The sequence below is a fragment of the Heteronotia binoei genome, chromosome 19, assembly GCF_032191835.1.
Source record: "Heteronotia binoei isolate CCM8104 ecotype False Entrance Well chromosome 19, APGP_CSIRO_Hbin_v1, whole genome shotgun sequence".
NCBI lineage: Eukaryota > Metazoa > Chordata > Lepidosauria > Squamata > Gekkonidae > Heteronotia > Heteronotia binoei.
The window spans coordinates 24908845-24930900 of NC_083241.1; the positions used below are offsets into that span (position 1 = coordinate 24908845).

At 43.6% G+C, this 22056-nt stretch overlaps 1 protein-coding gene across 1 annotated transcript in view; it reads left to right on the forward strand.

The window, feature by feature from the left end:
* Nucleotides 1-22056, forward strand: part of FBN1 (fibrillin 1) — a 307005-nt gene that overhangs the window by 108573 nt on the left and 176376 nt on the right. The window contains 3 exon segments of the mRNA XM_060259853.1: nucleotides 7798-7995; nucleotides 10580-10705; nucleotides 20679-20804. Of these exon segments, the coding sequence (XP_060115836.1) occupies nucleotides 7798-7995; nucleotides 10580-10705; nucleotides 20679-20804 (450 nt within the window).

A 22056-nucleotide genomic window follows, 5' to 3' on the forward strand; every position in this document is an offset into this window, starting at 1 on the left:
TGTTGTCCCTCCCAAGCACCAAGAATACAGAGTATATGGTGGCAACTCTCTAAGTACTGCATTAAATATGATGGATATAAATGTAGTTAAGACAGGGCCATGTGGCTTGTGACTTGCCAGCTAAAACACAGCCTGCAAACATTCCACAGCAACTCCAGCAGTCGCTCAGTCATCCTCATTTTTTTTCTGTCTACCCGGGGCTACCAAAACAGGAGGGTTGGACCTGGCAGGCCACCATATCTGCCTGGTGGGTGGTCAGCTTTAATGGGTCATGTGTTGGGCAGGCCTGATTTAGGAGGATAATGATTTCCAAATGGTGAACCAGGAATTTGAGCTCTCATTGGGCAAGTTTCCAAGCTGCAAATGTGAGAGAGGGTGGTACATAATGACCCGACCCGCCTCCACCCCCCCCCTTTGCTTCCACCCCAGAGGCGGAGCGGGCGAGGCCGCCGCACCACTGCCTCCTCTTCTCTGCTCGCCATGGCTGCTCCTCCGAGATGGGCTCAGCCTGAGCCCATCTTGGAGGAGCAGCCACGGCGAGCGGAGAAGAGGCATCAGCTGCGGGGCGGCTCGCCACGCTCCCCAGCGCTGTTTCCCCCCCTCCCCCCTAGCTCCATCCCAGTGTCTCCTGGCTCCACCCCCAAAGTCCCCAGATATTTCTGGGGTTGGACTTGGCAACCCTACGCCCATGTTTGAATTACCGCTGTGACATGGAAGCTTGCTGGGTGATCTTGGACCAGTCAGTCTTTCTCAGCCTAACCTACCTCACAAGGTGGTTATTGGGACGGTACCCCTGGCACAGAGTGGTAAGCTGCAGTATTGCAGTCCAAGCTCTGCTCACAACCTCAGTTCGATCCTGACAGAAGCTGGGTTCGGGTAGCCGCCATCTCAAGGTTGACTCAGCCTTCTAGCCTTCCAAGGTTGGTGAAATGAGTACCCCGCTTGCTGGGGATAAAGTGTAAATGACTGGGGAAGGCAACGGCAAACTACCCTGTAAAAAATCTGCCAAGAAAATATTATGATGTGACATCACCCCCATGGATCAGAAACAACTCAGTGCGTGCACAGGGGACTACCTTTACCTTTAAAGACAGAGGAAGGGATGATGATGCAAGTAATGTTGAGTTCCCGCGGAGATAAGAAATCAGGTGTGAGCAGGGGTGGAATCCTAGCAGGAGCTCCTTTGCATATTAGGCCACACACCCCTGATGTAGTCAATCCTCCAAGAGCTTACAAAAAAAGAGCCTCGTAAGCTCTTGGAGGATTGGCTACATCAGAGGTATGTGGCCTAATATGCAAAGGAGCTCCTGCTAGAATTCCACCCCTGGGTGTATTTAAATACTTACATACTTGGTGAAAAGTATATGAAATACTTGGTGAAAAGCTTGGGAATTCAGGTAAGCAAGTTTATGTGGTTCCATAATAGTAGATGCCATTTGCCAAATAAATAATCTTAATGATTCAGTCTGCTGAGGAATTCAGAAGCAGCTGAACAGAGTCATTTACCTTTCTGTCTTGTACAGTTTCTCATCCAGCCTTTTGTTCAAGGAGCTCATGGTAGCATACCTAATTCTCCCCCCTTTTATTCTTACTACAGCTGTGTGAGGTAGGTTGTGCTGAGGAAGGGGATAGGCTCCAGGTTACCAAAGGAGCTCTCTCATGTCAGTGTGAGGATTTTAACCCAAGTCTCCCAAACTTTAGATTGGCGCTGTAGTAACAATAGCCTTGAACAAGTTGCTATCTTTGCAAAAGTCTTCTGATTGGGCAATAATAATGTCCTGTCTTGGAATTCATGCTCCCACATGCTGTGAGATCATGATCTCACAGCATGTTGTCAGCTAAAGCTGTATTTCAGAACACTCTTTTGTGTCTCTCTGGACTGTGGTGCTGGAAAAGTTCTAAAAAGAAACACGTGTAGGGAGTGAAGGTACAGAAGTCTCATAGAGACTCCCAGTGATATTTACCTTAAATCAAAGGGTGAGAATTTAAAAATTTGCTCTTTATACCTCTGTTTAATGAACTGGAAGTTGGCCTTAAAAAATTCTATTATTTTACAGAGTTTGATCGCCTAGAAATTCTGTTTTGATGAATTACCATGTTGCTGAATGTAACGTAGGAAACATGTAATGCTGGGAAGGTCACAGGAGTTAGACTTATCTTGCTGCAAATATTTAGCTCAAATCTTTAGGAAGGAAGTGTCAAGTTGGCACATGCCTATTCCATTTTCCTGTTTACTGCCCTGGTGCCAGTCTGGGATGCCTGATGAATATTATTCACTTGCTGAAGATGAGCCCTCAAAAACATACATTTCTGTCTTCCTAGAAAATAAGACTATAGTAAAACTAAAACAAGTTCCATTTTATAATTTCAGAAAATACAAGTACTGGATAAGTACCAGGTAATGTGCTCTGGTCTCTGTGTGAGAGAGAGTTATAATGGGAGTTCTATTCTCAGCTGCCTGGTTGAGTGTTTGACTTGGTATGTTAACTTGCCCTGCTAATTCTGTGGCTGCAAAATTGCTCCTCTTGTGTTGAACATGCACCCATTTTTGCAACATTTCTTAGGTGGATTAGATATAATAATTTTAATTGGTGCATTACTTTTGCATTTCTGAAATATGAAAATATCTACTTTGGGAGCTGGAAGTTTGTATTGTTGATGAGATTTTTGTATAGCTGGTTTGGCTCTCATTTGGAAGTTAAGGAATGTTGAACAGCTATAAAGAATGTACAAACTTCCAAGAAGTTTTGCAGTTCTCTGTTCAGCCAACGGTTTGATACAGTGTTCTAACAATATAGTTTTAGGTTTTATTAATCATATATGAGCGGCAAGCTCTAATTGGCAATGCAATCAGATAAAGATTTCATTGCTTAGTCAGGGGACAGTTTTCATTAGCCCACAGTTTTCTGAGACTCTTCCAGTTATAATACAGTACTGTAAGAGAGAATGGAAAAGAAAACATTCGTGGGCCTGCCATTCTTACAATGAGCTTTCACTTTAAATTGTACAGTATCAGAAACTAAAATTACTGAATCAGTTCCAAAGACACGCCTTATGGAAAGAACGCTTGTGTTTGTGAAGGAGCCTGATCATTAGAATTGTTTGCAAGTTTCTTTGAATAATAATAATAATATCTAACTGCAATCACTTCATAGATTAAAAACTTTATTTCATTGGTGGACTGCCTTTAATCAGATCATTCAACTTCAGTTTTGAGCCCATACAAGTGTGATATTTCTGAGAGTTTTCACTCCCCTCACGGGAGTGCTGAGGATGAAGTCTTGTGAGATGGCTCATCAGAATCAGCACGTTTAAATCTGTTCATTCTTATATCTTCATTAGGCAGTATATTTTTGTTGTCTTTGCAAAGAAATCACTAGGTGACAATGGTATCAACACAGCAAAGCCAAACCAATCCTTTTGTGGTCAAGTAGATCTTACTGGGAAAGGAATTACAAGTGATGCTTACAGCCAGGGCTTTTTTGGTAGAAAAAGCCCAGCAGGAACTCATTTGCATATTAGGCCACACCCTTTGACATCAGCATTCTTTCACACAGGGCTTCTTGTAGAAAAAGCCCAGCAGGAACTCATTTGCACGTTAGGCCACACCCTCTGATGGCAGCATTGTTTCACACAGGGCTTTCATGTAGAAAAAGGCCAGGAGGGACTCATTTGCATATTAGGCCACACCTCCTGGTGCCAAGCCAGCTGGAACTGAGTTCCTGCTAAAAAAAAATAAAAGCCCTGCTTACGGCCTTGATAACAAAAGCTGTCACAATAAATGCACAAAACTTATATAAGAGTCTCATCAAACTGCTAATAATACGGTGGTTCGGTTCTAATGATTTCAAGTTTGTACGGCATGATCAAGTCCTTATAAACTTTTAAGTCCTTAGAATTGAACCACCATATCATTAACAGCACAATGAAACAGTTATATAAATAAATCTTGTAGATTTATTGTGACAGCTTTTGTATGCAATATTGCCAAAAGCAATATGTTGTACTTTCTTACATTGAGCTTGTTGCTTAGCAAGGTGTAGTTACATATCTTACTATGTTTACAAAAGGCAGTTCATACCTTCCTGTCAAAAAGGTTGATGAAACATATACAAATGCAAGAAGAAGGCTTATATTCGTCTGTAGAGGTTGTTACTGTCTGCTCTGATTGACAGCTTCTTTCCAGAACCTCAGGCTTAGGTTTTTCACATGGCCTACTACCTGAAATTTTTAACTAACTGCAGATGCTGGGGGTTGAACTTGTGGCCTCCTGCTTGTAAAGTGTAATTCTACAGTCATCGTTCCTATGGATGTCTTATGCTCAGAGTTTAATGAGTGTATCCGTTGTTTCTGGGTACTGAGGGGCTGAGGGAGTTCCTCCGACCCCTAAGCGCCCAGAAAGAACATGAGGAGCTTTCAGTCCTCAGCGCTTTCCAAGGACTGAAAGTGCCATTGTTTCTGGGCGGTGAGGGGCCAGGGGAGCTTCTCTGACCCCTGAGCATCCAGTCAGAGGCTCAGGGATGGCGCAAACGGGGAGGGGGCGCCTGCCCTCTGCATCTGTTGGGAGTTGGTGCCCTAGGCAATTGCGTAGGTTGCCTACTCCCACGCGCCAGCCCTGGTTCTATGGAACAGCTCAACTAACAAGGGCTGCATCACATACTACCTTTTAGGTGTCTATCACTAATTTCGCACTAGAGCTTTAATCCTGGTTTAACGCTGTCTCCAAACTGACTTTCCACACTAAAACCATATAATTATAGAGTCATAAAGTTGGTTTCTCTGATTCTAGTGTAGAAAGTCAGTTTGGGGACAGAGTTAAACCAGGATTAGAGCTCTAGTGTGAAATTGATCTATCTAAGATGCTTCAGTGTACCTAAACATAACAGCTATCTGGACAGCCATGTGCATCATACTAATATGCTTGTAAGGGAGCTGGGATTGGTTGTAACCAGAACTTTTTTCCCTTTCCCTTTTCTTTTTAGCAGGAACGCACAGGAACTCAATTCCGGCTGGCTTGGCATCGGGTGTGTGGCCAAATATGCAAATAAGTTCATCCTGGGCTTTTTCTACAAAAAGCCCTGTGTGAAACAATGGTGATGTTAAGGGGTGTGGCCTAATATGCAAATGAGTTCCTGCTGGGCTTTTCCTACAAAAAGGCCTGGTTTTAACTCTGTGTTGAGCACACGTACAGTGTCTATTCTGAGTGTACCTTGTGTCATATGGAAGAGCCCCTACAAATTTGAGAGGAGAATATTCATTGGTCATACTGACTTGGGGGCGGGGTTGCCACAGAATAAAGAAATCCCGCAAAAAGCTGACCAGGGTTTGCGTTTGGAAAAAAAGAGGAGTCTGGTCTATGCGGAAGACCAAGTTAGCGGTGTTACTGTTTTGTTGTTGCCGTGGAAGAGTGGAACAAAATACAACTGAATATTTCATTAACATCTCAGTTTAATTTTGTCTCTTGGATAAATAGTACATTCTACCATAAACAAAGCAAAGCAGATGTGTTCCACATGCCTGCCCGTTTAGCTGCAGACAATGGTTACCCACAGTTAAATGGGTATGTGCCATGTTGTGTATTGCTGAAAATTGCCCATAATGAAATCAGTTGTAAACTTACCACCCCTTGAGGCCCACTTAAGTAGAGTGGTAGGAGACAAAAATAACTTTGTTCTCTTATTATTATAAGTGCTCTATGCTGGGCAAGATTAACCATTAAGCTACAAATGCTGCAGAGCAAGGTCCTGTCTTAACAAGACTACAGGTACAATGGAATCACCAAGGTGGAAAGTAGTTCTATCTCGCTCTGTGGGCCAGCGTCTTTAACGTTCCCTGCAGATCAAAATGGTGTGTTTGCTTTTCAACTGGAGATAATGAGGAGGGCTCATGTTCATAGTTTGGTGAGAAACTCTCCCAAGACAATTTTTTCTTGGAGAATATTGTTCAATGCTAAAAGACAACACAAGGGACTCTGTCTTTGTTAGTTGTTTTATGGCTGGGTCCACACTGCCAGCTGAGGGTGGAAACTGGAGCACCCTGGAACATCCAGATGGCCCAAGGATGGGCTGTGGATGCCCCGGGGGAGTATCCAGAGAAGAAGAAGACTGCAGGTTTATACCGCACCCTTCTCTCTGAATCAGAGACCCAGAGTGACTTACAATCTCCTATATCTTCTCCCCCCACAACAGACACCCTGTGAGGTGGGTGGGGCTGAGAGGGCTCTCACAGCAGCTGCCCTTTCAAGGACAACTCCTGTAATAGCTATGGCTGACCCAAGGCCATTCCAGCAGGTGCAAGTGGAGGCGTGGGGAAGGGGAATCAAACCCGGTTCTCCCAGATAGCAGTCCACACACTTAATAACTACACCAAACTGGCTCTCCGAGCACTCATGTGCCCCATCTGCCACTCCCTGTGTGCTTCCTGGCTGTCCAGAAGGCGGGGAGGTGCCTTGGAGGTGCCCCAGCTATTAGGTACCACTTTGTAAGGGGTACCTCTTTGGGCCAGCCCTGTTGCAGTAGGAACAGGTTGAGGGTGGGAGCTGGATGGCAGGCAGATGTGTGCTTTTGGGCACACTTTTTTGGTTTCTCACCTGCCATCCCTGGGGCACCTTAAAAGGCCCGTCTGGCACTAGCCTATGAGTACCATTTTAGGCTGCTTGTTGTCTTTTATGCTGTTTACATCTTATTTTTACATTTAATGTCCTGTGGTTTTGATGTTGTTGTGTGCTAACTCAAACAGGTAGCTGGAGAGGCGGCATATGAATTTTTCTGACTAAATAAAGGGGTAATTGTGGGAACCAGTGTAACTTGCCAAAGGTCTGAGTTCAACAAGCTATCACCATTGGCTCAGCTTTTAAAAAAGAATTTCTTGCTCTCAGTTTGAGGACTAGTTCTTACAATCATTTTTAAAGTAGAAAAGTCACTGCAAGATAAACTTCTTTTTGCATAATAAATGTGGAGTTAAATTCCTTCACATAGTAATGCTGTAAATTAATAGATTTAGGAAATGAGAGAATCTCAGATTCTTGGTCATACTGTGAATACTGATACTCATTGATTTTGGAGAACTTAAGTTTTTATTTTGATTTTGGTTATTAGGGACAAGGAATTGGAATTGGAGGCAATGATGACTAATTTGTGAGAAAGTTCTCTTCTGGCTTCTCCCATTAAAGAGACATCTTTGATTATCTCCAGGGCTTTTTCTGAGCAGGAACGCACAGGAACGCAGTTCCAGCTGACTTGGCATCAAAGGGGTGTGGCCTAAGATGCAAATGAGTTCCTGCTGGGCTTTTCTACAAAAAGCCCTGCATGAAACAATGGTGATCTCAGGAGGTGTGGCGTAACATGCAGATTAGTTCCAGCTTGGCTTTTTCTACAAAAAAACCCTGATTTTCTTTCACTTTTGCTTCCTCCCCATTTTCTGCTGCCCTCCTTCTGTACAAGCAGGGGTGGAATTCTAGCAGGAGCTCCTTTGCATATTAGGCCACACACCACTGATGTAGCCAATCCTCCAAGAGCTTACAAGGATCTTTTTTTGTAAGCTCTTGGAGGATTGGCCACATCATGGGAGTGTGGCTTAATATGCAAAGGAGCTCCTGCTAGAATTCCACCCCTGTGTACAAGTGTGGCATTAGCAGAGTCAGAGGTGAAAAGGGTCCCTGGTGTGCCTGGATGAGGACAGGCAGAGGACAGACATGTGGCATGACTTGCTGGATTCCTAATATTGCTGTTTTGAGTTGATGGCTATGTAATATACCCCTCATTGAATACTGATGAGCTTTCCTTACTTGTAATCCAGACTATAGGACCGGACCGTGTTTCACGTTGGTGACCAACCAGATGTGCCAGGGGCAGCTCAGCGGGATAGTCTGCACAAAAACCCTCTGCTGCGCAACCGTCGGGAGAGCTTGGGGCCACCCCTGCGAAATGTGTCCAGCCCAGCCTCATCCGTGCCGTCGGGGCTTTATTCCAAACATACGAACGGGAGCCTGTCAAGGTATGGTGCAATGGGAACTGCTGAAATTTGATTAAGGGATTACTCACAACTGAGCTCAGTCTGGTGTCTGAAGCCTGGCCACTGCAGCACTGTACAGGGGAAGACGAAGGAAGGAGTCAGTGTCAGATCCATTACTTCGCTATTCGCTGAATGCTCTTGTAACGGAGCTGCAAGAAAGCAGCAGGAATCTCCATGAATCTCCTACTGCCAGAAAGCTCTTTTGTTTGATCCTAAGGCAATTTCTTTCTACAGAAAAGATATTAAAGCAAGAAGCAGCGTGTCTGCAGGATATCACAGCTACTCTGTTTTTTCCTTCAACATTTTAATACCAGAATTTGCTGATACTGAGTACCCTTTCCTTCTCCTAAGATTCTTCTGCCCTGGAAACAAACTCCTGCTTGAACCATTGAAGGCAGCCTGGCCATATATTTTATATGATGCTTTATTTGAAAAGCATTTATGTTATTTTGAATCTTAACGTCTGCCAAGTTGTTGCTTTAGTCTTGCCTCCTGTTTGAAAGTTCTTACACTGCTTTTTGGCTTTTATTCGAATGCATCCAGCTGTATAAATTCTTTTATTGTCTAGATGTCTGGCAGGAAACTGGAGAAAGTTAACAGGGGCAACAGCGATGCACTAAATTGGTGTGGATTTTATATTCCCAGCACTGCGTCTCTGGGAGGATTTGTGTTCTAGGCCTCTCTCAAATGTCTTCTAATGAAGTGCAGTGGTTAATGAGTTTAGAGGAGATGAAGACTGTAAATTTTATCCTTAATTAATTTGGAGACATCTGTGGTGAACTTCAAAGTGTTCCATTGTTTTTGCAAAAACGCAACAAAATCCCTTCTATGCAGGGGTGGAATTCTACACCAGGGGGGCATGGCCTAATATGCAAAGGAGCTCTTGCTAGAATTCCGCCCCTGCTTCTATGGTATCCTTAAGCAATGTTGGTGTAGACCAAATTACTTGTATACAAGTGCATGGCTGGGTACAGATGGCTGGCATGGGGTGGCAGCCTCCCATCCCAGAAGCAAGCAAGTGGAAAGAGAAGCACCCTAGGGTGGTCAGATGTTGTGCAGCCTGCCGCCAGAATGGAGACGGGCTGCACGCATCCCAGAGGAGAGGTCACACTGCTCATGCACCTGACCATGCTTCCTGGGCGCTCCCCGGCTGTTTAGACGGCCAGAAAAGGCACCCCAGAAGCACCTCACCAATTTGCTATCACTTCGTATGTGGTAGCTTTTTGAGGTGGCAGGATGACAGGTAAGGGCAGGCTGAGGGCAGGAGCTGTGCAGGATCCAGATGTGCACATTCGAATGTGCTTTTTTGGTCTGGTCGTTGTGGGGCATCCCTGAGGTGACTTATGTTGGCCTTCTGGACCCAGCCAAGGAGTCACATTTTGACTTTGAGTATCTGTTTGGAAATCTGAAGTATGAACTGGAGTATGAGAGTTTAAATAGCAAAGTAAATGCAGTTTGCCTATGCCGTTTTAAATGGCCAGCTTTCCCTTTGGTGGATCTGGCCTTTAAATTATTAAGAACACTCTCTGGGGGGCTGTCTAGGAGCAAGAGAGCCTGAATACTAATGATTCTGGCAGTGCTGAGGGGACTTCTCACTGAGGGACCCAGTCAGAAACAATTGGGACAGAATTGGACCCTCCATTTATATCCGATAGGAAAGAAAACCTGTTCACTGGATTGGCTTTCTTCTGAGGGTATTTTGTCATTTAACTTTCACTACTAGACTTCAAAATCATGAATTGGGTTCTTAGTTGAGGCAATGGGTTGTATTCAGGCTAAATTTTCCTCTAATGGAAAGGGCGGGGTAATTTCCACCAGTTCGCTCTTCCTGCTGCAGATTCCTGGACTGATTTTGCATTCACCATACGCCGCTCGCTCTCACATTCGTCTTCTCAATGCAGCTTTCTTTGGATTTCTCACTATCTGCCCCCGGGACTGTAGGAAGAATCGCCATTTTCGCGCAGCAAACAGAAACAGCTAAAAACCAGTTTCCATTTACTGCGCAAAAATGGCGATCCTTCCTGCAGCCTTGGGGCAGATAGTGGGAAATCGGAAGAACGCCATGCTGAGAAGATGAATGTGAGAGCTGTGTAAAGTGAGTGCAAAATTGGTCCTGGTCTGCCTCTTGTACTGTTTTCCCTAAGAGTTTCATGTTCCCCGGAAGAAGAACCAATATTTCAGGATGCCCAGTAGCAGGGGGAGAGGGGGAAGATGGCAGGGATGGCATCTTCCTCTACCAAAAGTGCTTTGTGTGAGCAGAAAAAATAGTCTGTATCCAACCTAATGGTTTTTGGTTTTCCTCTGCAAATCTCATGGAATTAAAAAGCCAGAGAGGAAGGGACCTGGGGTGCTCAAATTTGATTGGGCAATAAACTGAAATTCAATAGTAGTAAAAGTAAAGCAAGATTAATTCCCATGTGTGTGTTAGAAAATGCATAGGGGACCATGCGAAATTAATCATTCTTAATAATCAAATGAATGGAATCAGTTCCTTGTAAGAAGAACAGTTGGATGTGATAACAGAGTTGAGTGTGTGAACAAATTGTTAATTTTTTCCCCATGATAGATGTGGATGAATGCCAAGCTATCCCCGGGATCTGTCAGGGGGGAAATTGCATTAATACTGTTGGATCTTTTGAATGCAAATGCCCAGCTGGACACAAGTTTAATGAAGCAACACAAAAATGTGATGGTAAGTCACTTCAGAACTTTCGTCTGAAAAGAAGGAGCATGTGGGGGGGGGGGCGTTGTATGTGTTTGAAAATTAGTAGTTTTTCAAATTTTCCTTGTTTGCTTTCATATGAAAATATTAGTGTCTTAATAACACAAAGATCATATAAATATTATGGTCAACTGTGTGCCTAACCCACCCAACAATAAATGTTTTTTTTTAATCTTTATCCAGCTTTGTTTGTATATCAATGAGAATGTCTAAAATGGGAACAGTAGATCAGAATGAAGCTCAAAGATAAAATAGGTGGATGGTGAAAGGAAGGGATGTAGATGGATGGGGGAGAACAGGAGTGGAATTCTAGCAGGAGCTCCTTTGCATATTAGGCCACACACCCTGATGTAGCCAATCCTCCAAGAGCTTACAAGCCTCTTTTTTGTAAGCTCTTGGAGGATTGGCTGCATCAGGGATTGTGGCCTAAAATGCAAAGGAGCTCCTGCCAGAATTCCACTCCTGGGGGAGAATATCGTTTATGTCACCCTAGCTCTTTGACCAAGTGATTCTGCTTTCTTCTTGGTCAGTGTTGGCACACAGGAGAGGCAGAACCACAGCGATGAAGCTTCACTCTTGCTCTTCTTCCCAATAACACTTCTTCCTGATATTTTTTACAATATATTTTTATCAGTTACATTTTAATCCCAATTTTCTTCAAGAAAGCTCAAGGTAATTTACACGGCCAGTATCTTTCTCCACTCTGCTACTTCTTCATATATTAACAGCCACAGTCCTGTGAAGATTCGAGGTAATGAGGAGCTCAAATTCACCCAGGGAATGTCATGACTATATGTTGCATACTATGCTAACTCTGTGTAGGCAGTATACTGCTCCTTGTTCAAGGACAGTATTGAATGTTGTTGTTCAGTCGCACAGTCGAGTCCGACTCTTTGCAACCCCATAGACAAAGTCATGCCAAGCCCTCCTGTCTTCTACCATCCTCCGAAGTCTTCTCAAATTCATGTTAGTTACATCAATAACACTGTCCAGCCATCTCATCTTTTGCCAAGCTAAAGAGCACCAAGCGTTTTAACCTTTCTTCACAGCGAAAGTGTTCCAAACCTTTAATCATTCTAGTTGCCCTTTTCTGGACTTTTTCCAATGCTATAATATCTTTTTTGAGGTGTGGTGACCAGAATTGTACACAGTACTCCAAATGAGACCGCACCATCGATTTATACAGGGGCATTATGATACTGGCTGATTTGTTTTCAATTCCCTTCCTAATAATTCCCAGCATGGCGTTGGCCTTTTTTATTGCAGTCGCACACTGTCTTGACATTTTCAGTGACCACGATCTCTCTCTTGGTCAGTCTCTGCCATTTCACACCCTATCAATTTGTATTTGTAGCTGGGATTCTTGGCTCCAATGTGCATTACTTTGCACTTGGTCACACTGAACTTCATCTGCCATTGACACCCACTCACCCAGCCTCAACAGATCCCTTTGGAGTTCCTCACAATCCTCTCTGGTTCTCACCACCCTGAACAATTTCAGCTTCAACTTCAGCATCTGACCTTCCAGGGAACAGTACATCTATATCAATATACATCTATATTAATAGCAGCTACCTACTCATCTCACCTTATTCCTCTCTCTCAGCTGGAAAAGATCTCTCCCAGGGCTTTTTTTGTAGTAGGAACTCCTCTGCATATTAGGCCACACACCCCTGATGTAGCCAATCCTCCTGGAGCTTATAGTAGGCCCTGTATTAAGAGCCCTGTAAACTCTTGGAGGATTGGCTACATCAGGGATATGTGGCCTAATATGCAAAGGAGTTCCTGCTACAAAAAAAGCCCTGGTCTCCTTAGTAGCTTATCTTGTACCACTGTTAATCTGTATATTTCACTAAGTATGAGAATGTCACCAGCTGCTCTCCTATCCCTTTCTCGGTTTGACCCTCTGCTATAGTCAATGGGAATTCAAGCATAACTAAATTGCACACTCTCTTAAGGCTGCAATGTCCTGGCCCGCATGCCTCCTGAAAAGACTCCTCTAAGTGGATATCCTCTTAAGGCAGGAAATGAAAAACACTAGCTAAAAATGTATTATTATTAAGAGCTGTCAGTTTGCAGCTGACATGGAGATCCCTCATGGGGTTTACAAGACAAGTGAAGACCAGAGGTGGCTTGCCATTGCTTTCCCCTACATAGCAACCCTGGCCTTTCTTGATAGTCTCCTGGCCAAGTACTACCTGTGGCCAACTCTGCTTAGCTTGTGAGCTGTGACAAACTAAGTCCAGTCGGGGCTATTTGGGCTGCTAAAATAATAACCTTTAAACAAGCGCTTTGCCTTTTAATTTTTTTTTTTGTCTTACATAAATCAATTTGCAAAGACTTTGCCTCAGACAAATACAGTTTTCATGCTGTCTGCCAACGCTGTTGGCAAAAGGACGGCCAAAGGTAGGAGCAGCTGCCTCCTCAAACATAGCTGCAAGTGTTCCTTCCTCGAGGACAAATCAGAATTTCAGCTCAGCTCTGAGAATCCAGTTCTCCTGAAGTGTGTGGGATTAAACAAATTTCGTTTTGGTGTCTCACTTCTGCTTGAGCTTGGAATCTTTAGTTTGGTGGGCATGTCTATTGGACACAAAGATGCTGAGAGAATCAGGGGTGCTGTGGATTTGGATATTCCTTAAGCATTTGTGCTTCCAAAGTTGAATTCCTCTACGTCACAAACTGAGCAAACAGCACCAAGGGCTATATTTAAGATCACATAGGCTGGATACTATATGGAGCAACCAACTATATTTGAGCAGCACATGCTGTACTAGAGCTTTGACTGGAATGAATGGAAGTTTTGTCTGACAAACTCTTAACTGAGAAGCCAGTTTCTTGCAACAATGGTGAAGAGGCCTTCATTCAGCGAGGCAGTTTATGGTCATTTCTCCATTCATAAGGTGTTCTGCAGTAGTAATAGAGGTGAAGACTGAGAGGATGCCCAGGCATTCGTTGGGTACTTTTTATAAGTGCGTTGATCCTGTAAAAGCACAATAATGTGAACACAGTTTTTGAGAACACTTGAGAGCTTTGGAGTCTCTGGCTGGATTCAGACAGCCAATTTGAGCTGGCATATGCACTTCCTCCGGGTGGATCAAAAAGTCAAGGTCAGACATGCATAGCTGCTGCCCATTCTGCCCTTGCACTCACCCCATTCTCCAATGTTTCTGAGACGCATAAAACAGCTACCAGTTGAGAAGTGGTACCAAAGTCTTCTGTCTCACTCCTTCCGCATTTCCTGGTGTCTGACTACAGGAGCACACAAGCAAGGTGAATTGGAGGTGTGAATCTGCCAATCCGCTCTAGGAGCTCACCGCTATTCTTTTTTTAAAAAATCACCGCTGCAGAGTGGATGAGCACATATACGCATGGCCACTAAAAATGTAAGGGGAAAACTCCCAAAAGGGGATGGTGCATAACAACCATGTGGTGCACAACAGTATTGCATAATATACAGGCGACTCGTACGTGAGTATGTGATTGGGATTTGTCAACTCCATTTTGGGGCTGCAGATGCATCCAGCCTCTGAGCAGGCTTTCCCCAGCAAGAGGCCTGGTTGGGGACTGCTCCCCAGGAGGCCTGGTTGGGGACTGCTCCAGCTTTCCCCAGCAGGAGGCCTGGTTGGGGACTGCTCCCTTCCACCATGGCTCCAGGCATTCTCTAGGTGTTCAGTCTCCTGGCAGGTATTCCCAGCATCTCAGGAGACCCAGCTTGCCGCAGCAGGTAGGGGCCAGGGCTCCATGGTAGAGCATCTGCTTGGCGTAGAGAAGGTCCCGGGTTCAATCCCTGGCATCTCCAATTTAAAAGTATCTGGTGGTAGGTGATGTGAAAGACTGTTACCTGAAACAATATGGAGACAATACTGACCTTGATGGTCCAGTGGTCTGGTTCCCTATAAGGCAGCTTCATATGCCCATGTGAAATGGAAAGGAATTTCGATTTCAAGGAGTGCGTTCTGCAGTTTACAAGTCCTGCTTTTGTGTCCTGAGCAGTGTCAAGCATTCGATTTTCAAAAGAACGAGTCAAGTGGATACAAAATTATGTTTATTGCTAAACTGAGATGCTCTCTTGGTTCAGGACCTTGAGAGTGATAGAGAAATACATTGATACATTTCTTTTAAGACATACTTCAAAGGGTTCCCAAAGGAGGGGGTAAACTATCATAAATGTCTACATTCCCACAATGTTATCAGTGTCTTGTCCTTGCTTTCCCAGATGTCTTACACTCCCATACAGGAATGTATGGGAAGGTGTTGATTCTTCTTTTCTCTTGCTAGTTTCGTTTTTCACTATTCTACTTCACAAAGCAATAAAGCAAGAAGGGGGAGGGAAAAGAATAACAGAGCCAAACTACCTAGGCCCTCTATGATGTTTCACAGACCAGCTTTATGGAGGGCCCTAAAACCATAGATCACCATTGAACCTTACCATGCTTGACAAGCAGCAACTCTCAAGGAGTGTGTGGAGTCAGTGATATTCTGAACCAATAACTTACTCTTAAGAACGTAAGAGAAGCCATGTTGGATTGGGCCAATGGCTCATCCAGTCCAACACTCTGCGTCACAAAGTGGCCAAAAAAACCAGGCGCCATCAGTGGACCCAGGAAGCTAGAAGCCCTCCCACTGTACCCCACCCCAAACACCAAGAATACAGAGCATCAGTGCCCCAGACAGAGAGTCCCATCTATACCCTGTGGCTAATAGCCACTGATGGACCTCTGCTCCATGTTTATCCAATCCCCTCTTGAAGCTGTCTGTGCTTGCAGCTGCCGACACCTCCTATGGCAGTAAATACTCTTACACCAGAGGCTTTCTCTTCTGATTGCCAATATTAATTTCTGGTCTGTATTTTCAGGTTATTGACCAATGATGGTGGTGGTGGTGGTGTTAGTTCAGAGACAGTGATGTTGGCTGCTTTAACACCAGGGTCTAAAAAGCCACCCCTACTGTGAAAGGAACAGTGAGGTGTATTAAAGTGCATGGAGACAGCATCCATAAACCCTGTCACCACATTACATAAGAACATAAGAGAAGCCATGTTGGATCAGGCCAATGGCCCATCCAGTCCAACACTCTGTGTCACAGTGGCCAAAAATGTGGCAGTGAATTCCTCATGTTAATCACCCTTTGGGTGAAGAAGTACCTCCTTTTATCTGTTCTAACCCGACTGCTCAGCAATTTCATTGAATGCCCATGAGTTCTTGTATTGTGAAAAAAGGGAGGAAAGTACTTCTTTCTCTACCTTCTCCATTCCATGCATAATCTTGTAAACCTCTATCATGTCACCCCGCAGTTGACGTTTCTCCAAGCTAAAGAGCCTCAAGTGTTTTAACCTTTCTTCATAGGGAAAGTGTTCCAAACCTTTAATCATTCTAGTTGCCCTTTTCTGGACTTTTTCCAATGACCAGAACTGCACACAGTATTCCAAATGAGACCGCACCATCGATTTATACAGGGGCTGATTTGTTTTCAATTCCCTTCCTAATAATTCCCAGCATGGCGTTGGCCTTTTTTATTGCAATCGCACACTGTCTTGACATTTTCAGTGAGTTATCTACCACGACCCCAAGATCTCTCTCTGGATCAGTCTCTGCCAGTTCACACCCCATCAACTTGTATTTGTAGCTGGGATTCTTGGCCCCAATGTGCATTACTTTGCACTTGGCCACATTGAACCGCATCTGCCACGTTGACGTCCACTCACCCAGCCTCAACAGATCCCTTTGGAGTTCCTCACAATCCTCTCTGGTTCTCACCACCAGGAACAATTTAGTGTCATCTGCAAACTTGGCCACTTCACTGCCTAGTCTCAACTCCAAATCATTTATGAACAAGTTAAAGAGCATGGGACCCAGCACTGAGCCCTGTGGCACTCCACTGCTTACCGTCCTCCACTGCAAAGACTGCCCATTTATACTCACTCTCTGCTTCCTATTAATTAGCCAGTTTTTGATCCACAAGAGGACCTGTCCTTTTACTCCATGACCCTCGAGCTTACTAAGGAGCCTTTGATGAGGAACTTTATCAAAACCTTTCTGGAAGTTAAGGTAAACAATATCTATCGGGTCTCCTTTGTCCACATGTTTGTTCACCCCCTCAAAGAAATGTAACAGGTTAGTGAGGCAAGATCTTCCCTTACAGAACCCATGCTGAGACTTCCTCAATAACTCGTGTTCATCAATGTGCCTACTCATTCTGTCCTTGATAATGGTTTCTACCAACTTTCCCGGTATTGAAGTCAGACTGACTGGCCTGTTGTTACTCGGATCTCCTCTGGAACCCTTTTTAAAGATGGGGGTGACATTTGCTACCTTCCAGTCTTCAAGAATGGAGGCAGATTTCAATGAAAGATTACATATTTTTGTCAAAAGATCCACAAGTTCAACTTTGAGTTCTTTCAGAACTCTTGGATGTATACCATCCGGACCTGGTGACTTATTAGTTTTTAATTCGTCTATCAGTTGTAGGACCTCCTCTCTTGCTACCTCAATCTGACTCAGGTCTTTCAACACCCCTTGCAATATAAGTGGTTCTGGAGCAGGCAAACACTTCTCATCTTCCACAGTGAAGACGGAGGCAAAAAATGCATTCAGCTTCTCAGCCATTTCCTTATCCTCCTTCAGTAATCCTTTGACCCCTTGGTCATCTAAGGGCCCCACTGCCTCCCTGGCTGGTTTCCTGCTTCTAATATATTTGAAGAAATTTTTATTGTTGATCTTTATGTTTTTTGCAATATGCTCCTCATAGTCTTTTTTTGCCTGCCTGATCACAGTCTTGCATTTGATTTGCCACTGCCTGTGTTCCCTTTTATTAATTTCACTTGGACTAGCTTTCCACCACTTAAAGGAGTTCTTCTTACCTTTTACAGCTTCCATTTCTTTGTTTGTTAACCATGCAGGCCTTCTCTTATACCTGTTTGTGCCTTTCCTAACTTGTGGTATATATTTTATCTGAGCTTCTAGGATTGTAGTTTTAAATAGCCTCCAAGCTTCCCCAGGGGTTTTGACTGTATTTACCTTTCCATTCAGTTTCCTCTTCACATGCCTCCTCATCTCAGAGAATTTACCCCTTTTAAAGTTAAACATGGTTGTGCCAGTCTTTTGGAGCAACTCTCTATTTATACAGATGGTGAAATCAATAACGTTATGGTCACTGCTCCCAAGCAGTGCGATCACTTTTACATCTCTCACCAAATCTTGGGCAGTTAGGACCAAATCCAGAATCGCCCCACCCCTGCTAGGTTCTGAGACCATCTGCTCCATAGCACAGTCATTGAGAGTATCTAGAAACTCAATCTCTTTCTCTCGACCAGAATACATATTGACCCAATCAATCTGCGGGTAGTTAAAATCACCTATGACGACACAGTTTTTACGTCTAGCTACCATCTTTAAGCCTTCCATCATATTATAGTCGTCCTCTATCTTTTGATTTGGTGGGCGATAACAAACTCCCATAGTTAAATTGCCTTTTGGGCCCTCTATTTCAACCCAAAGCATTTCTAGAAAGGAATCTAATTCTCTGACCTCAGTCTTACTGGACTGTATACCCTCTCTGGAATACAGAGCCACCCCACCTCCAACCCTTCCCTCCCTATCTTTCAGATATAACTTATATCCAGGAATCACCGTGTCCCACTGATTCTCCTCATTCCACCAAGTTTCTGAAATTCCCACAATGTCTATGTTTTCTCCCAACACTAAACATTCCAACTCACCAGTTTTACTTTGAAGACTTCTAGCATTTGTGTACAAACATCTATAATTTCCCAGGCAAGCTAGGCCCATCACCTTCCTCCTGCCGCCTCAAGACTCTGGCAGGCAGTCCATTCTGTTTGTCACCGTCTCAGTGGACAACTCTGATCCATTACCCAGTTGAAAAGTATCAGCTAACCCTTCATCTCTTTGAGATGAGTCTTCCCGAACCAGAGACATTTCATCTCCTGTCGGCTTTCCCCCAAGATTTAGTTTAAAAACTGCTCTGCCACCTTTTTGATTTTAAGCGGCAGCAGCCTGGTTCCATCCGGGGACAAGTGGAGACCGTCTCTTTTGTACAGCTCCTGCTTGTTCCAGAAAGCATCCCAGTGCCTAACAAACTTAAACCCTTCCTCCTTACACCATCATCTCATCCACACATTGAGACTTCTAATTTGTGCCTGTCTCTCCAGCCCTGCACGTGGAACAGGTAGCACTTCTGAGAAGGCTACCTTGGAGGTCCTGGCCTTAAGTCTCCTGCCTAGCAGCCTAAATTTTTCCTCCAGGACCTCACGACTGCATTTCCCCACATCGTTGGTGCCAACATGGAGAGGGCTCTCACAGCAGCTGCCCTTTCTAGGACAACCTCTGCCAGAGCTATGGCTGACCCAGGGCCATGCTAGCAGGTGCAAGTGGAGGAGTGGGGAATCAAACCCGGTTCTCCCAGATAAGAGTCCACACACTTAACCACTACACCAAACTGGCTTTTTCAAGTACGGGGAACATAAGCCTCATTTAAAGAGACTGCAGTTAGAAAGCAAAAACTAATAGAGTTTCTGTCTGCAGCCAGCACACTGCTTCCCCTTTAAGTCAGTGCAAAAGAGGTTCTTCTTTGTTCTTAAGGAGAAAAGCCCAGAGAGCTCTTCCAGCTATGCTCTGAAAGAGCATGGAGTTGTGTGGAAACTCCTAACTTAAGCAGGAGACATACTGTGTGCCTCCTGGGGGAGATCTCAGTGTGAAAATAACCCTGGAAGATCTCAAGTGAGACTTTTTCTTCATCCTTGTGAAGACGTTGCCCTATTAGTGAATGCAGCTCTGGGTGACTTTTTGGCTGTTGGAATGGAGTCTACAAAACCAGCAACAAAATGCAGAATACTAGACGACTTGGTGTGAACCTAATTAATGGAAGGGTTGCAAATGGGCTCCCATTCAAGTATTTTTCTGACTCAAGTTCCCCGCTGTTTATCTTCAAATTAGTGTTGCCTCTGTTTACAGAGGGCCTGACCTTATTGAAAGCAAAATCCCCAGGCTTTATTTTAGGGTTGAGTTTAACCCAAACAGCATATCACTGTTTATACTGCTGTGGACATTAATATAAATACCACTGTCAACATTTAAGCGCTCCGGTTTCATTGAGGTAACGGCAAATCTGGCTTTTGACTTTCCAGCCGTTTGCTTCATGGGACAAAAACTAAGCCCATTAAAAACGTCATGTGCTCTTTTATTATGGTGAGATTGAGGCCTGAATTCATACGTGATTTATGGCAGTTTTATTATTTTAAAGCTTAACTTACAATCAGAAACTCTATCCTTTGATCTAGAATTCATTTCCTTTCAATTCCACTGTACATATGTGGGGGGCTCCCTTCTTAATTTTTTCTCTTGAGGAAAATTCACTCTGCCTATGATCATAGGTGCTCTCATCTTTTAAAATTTCATTTGTTACACCGTGAAAACACAAATTAAACTGATGTGCTTTTTCTTTTGCTCATTAGCTTTGGTAATTCATAAAAACTATATGGATGTGTGATTATTTTTTCAGGGCTTTTTTTGTAGCAGGAACTCTTTTGCATATTAGGCCACACACTCCTGATGTAGCCAGTCTTCCTGGAGCTTACAATACGTCCTGTACTAATAGCCCTGTAAGCTCTTGGAGGATTGGCTACATCAGTGGAGTGTGTGGAAAGGAGTTTCTGCTACAAAAAACGCCCTGCCCTTTTCTATCTTGTGCTTGATTTCCAGGCCAAAGGACTTACAAATTTCTCATAGGTAATGAGTGTTCTTATGTGGTATGTATATTGTCCAATAAGAGGAGTCTGGTGTTCACAAGAATAGCTTTCATGCACATTCTTTAAAATCTTAAGGATCACAATTCATCTTCCTAGATTTATAACTTATGCTGCCATTTTATATGTTATTACTATGATCATCATGAACAGACCTCTCTCTTTCTCTATTTTCTCTTGAAGATATTGATGAATGCAGTACCATTCCTGGAATCTGTGATGGGGGAGAGTGTTCCAACACAGTTAGCAGTTACTTTTGCAAATGTCCTTCTGGATATTACACATCTCCAGATGGTTCCAGATGTATAGGTGAGTAAAGAGCTACACATGTAGTAGTGATAGTCATTAAAATTGTGTGTGTTTCCCTGTGAAAAGAGATGCATAGCCGCAAGATTATTTAAATTACTTTCGAAAATTATTTGTAACATAAAAATAAGACAACTCTATGAGTTAAAAATATCCTGTCCTATTTTTAGTATAAAAATTAAAGCTTAAAATTCTGAATTCAGTATCGCTTTTAATTGGTGGCATTCATAGCCTTTCTTCCTTCCTGACGGGAAAGGAGGAGGTAGAGAGAGATGGAAATAAAGCAACTTTAATTGCATTCTTAAAGCTGTAACTGGCTTGGCTTGGAGAAGTGATTCAGAGAGACAAATGCCTTCTCGAAGCTGGCCAACAGGGGTGGTGGGGGCTTCAAGAGCTACACACCATGTGTGAAAGAGCCACATGTGGCTTCTGGGCCACAGTTTGGCCACTCCTGTTTTTAACCTTATTCCTATCTTTATAGGATGTGGAATTGGAGCAGGACTTAGGCCCTTTACCCTAACTGACTATAGAACTGTGGATACCCAAGAAGGGAATAGCTGTTCATTCAAATGTGGGTTTCCAGCTCAATCCTGCATTTTGTAACCTCTTGTAAAAAAAAGCCATGAGCCTGCTGTCGATCCCCACTATACCCAGAGGTGACAGGACTAGGTAATACCTGAACAGCTCTGTTCTTTCCTAGAACGATGTCATTTGATTTCCCTTGACAGTTTCTATTTAGTGGAAATGTTGCACTTGCACTCAAACTACATATCGGATAACCTGTTTTGGAATGTAACCTATGTTAATTTATTTGTTCCTTAAGTGTAGAGGTATTGTGGTTGAAAAACAAGTTGCATTTCAAAGCACATATGCATTTGAAAACTCACCAGCAGGAACATGTAAAATTCTATTGGTACTTCAACAGCCTGCAAGAGTAAGAGTTTATATTCATGAAATACATTTGGCTGCTGGATATTGTATTATAATATGAGAAGCAAAGAAGTATTCATGGGAGAAGAAGGCAGGAAGTAATAACCACTCCTTTAACAAAGAGAAGGGATTATTAAGAATCTGTCTCTTGTGACCTAACATCTTTCTTTTGTTAAGTCTGAACAGTTTGTGTATGTGGTGTGTTTGAAATGCAATCTGTGTGCGGGTCTCCAATGCAAATTCTTGCCTATCTACATGTCAAAAGGGTTCATTTGAGGGGAAAAGGGAGAGCAAACCCGACATGGAATTAGAACTGCTGTTGTAA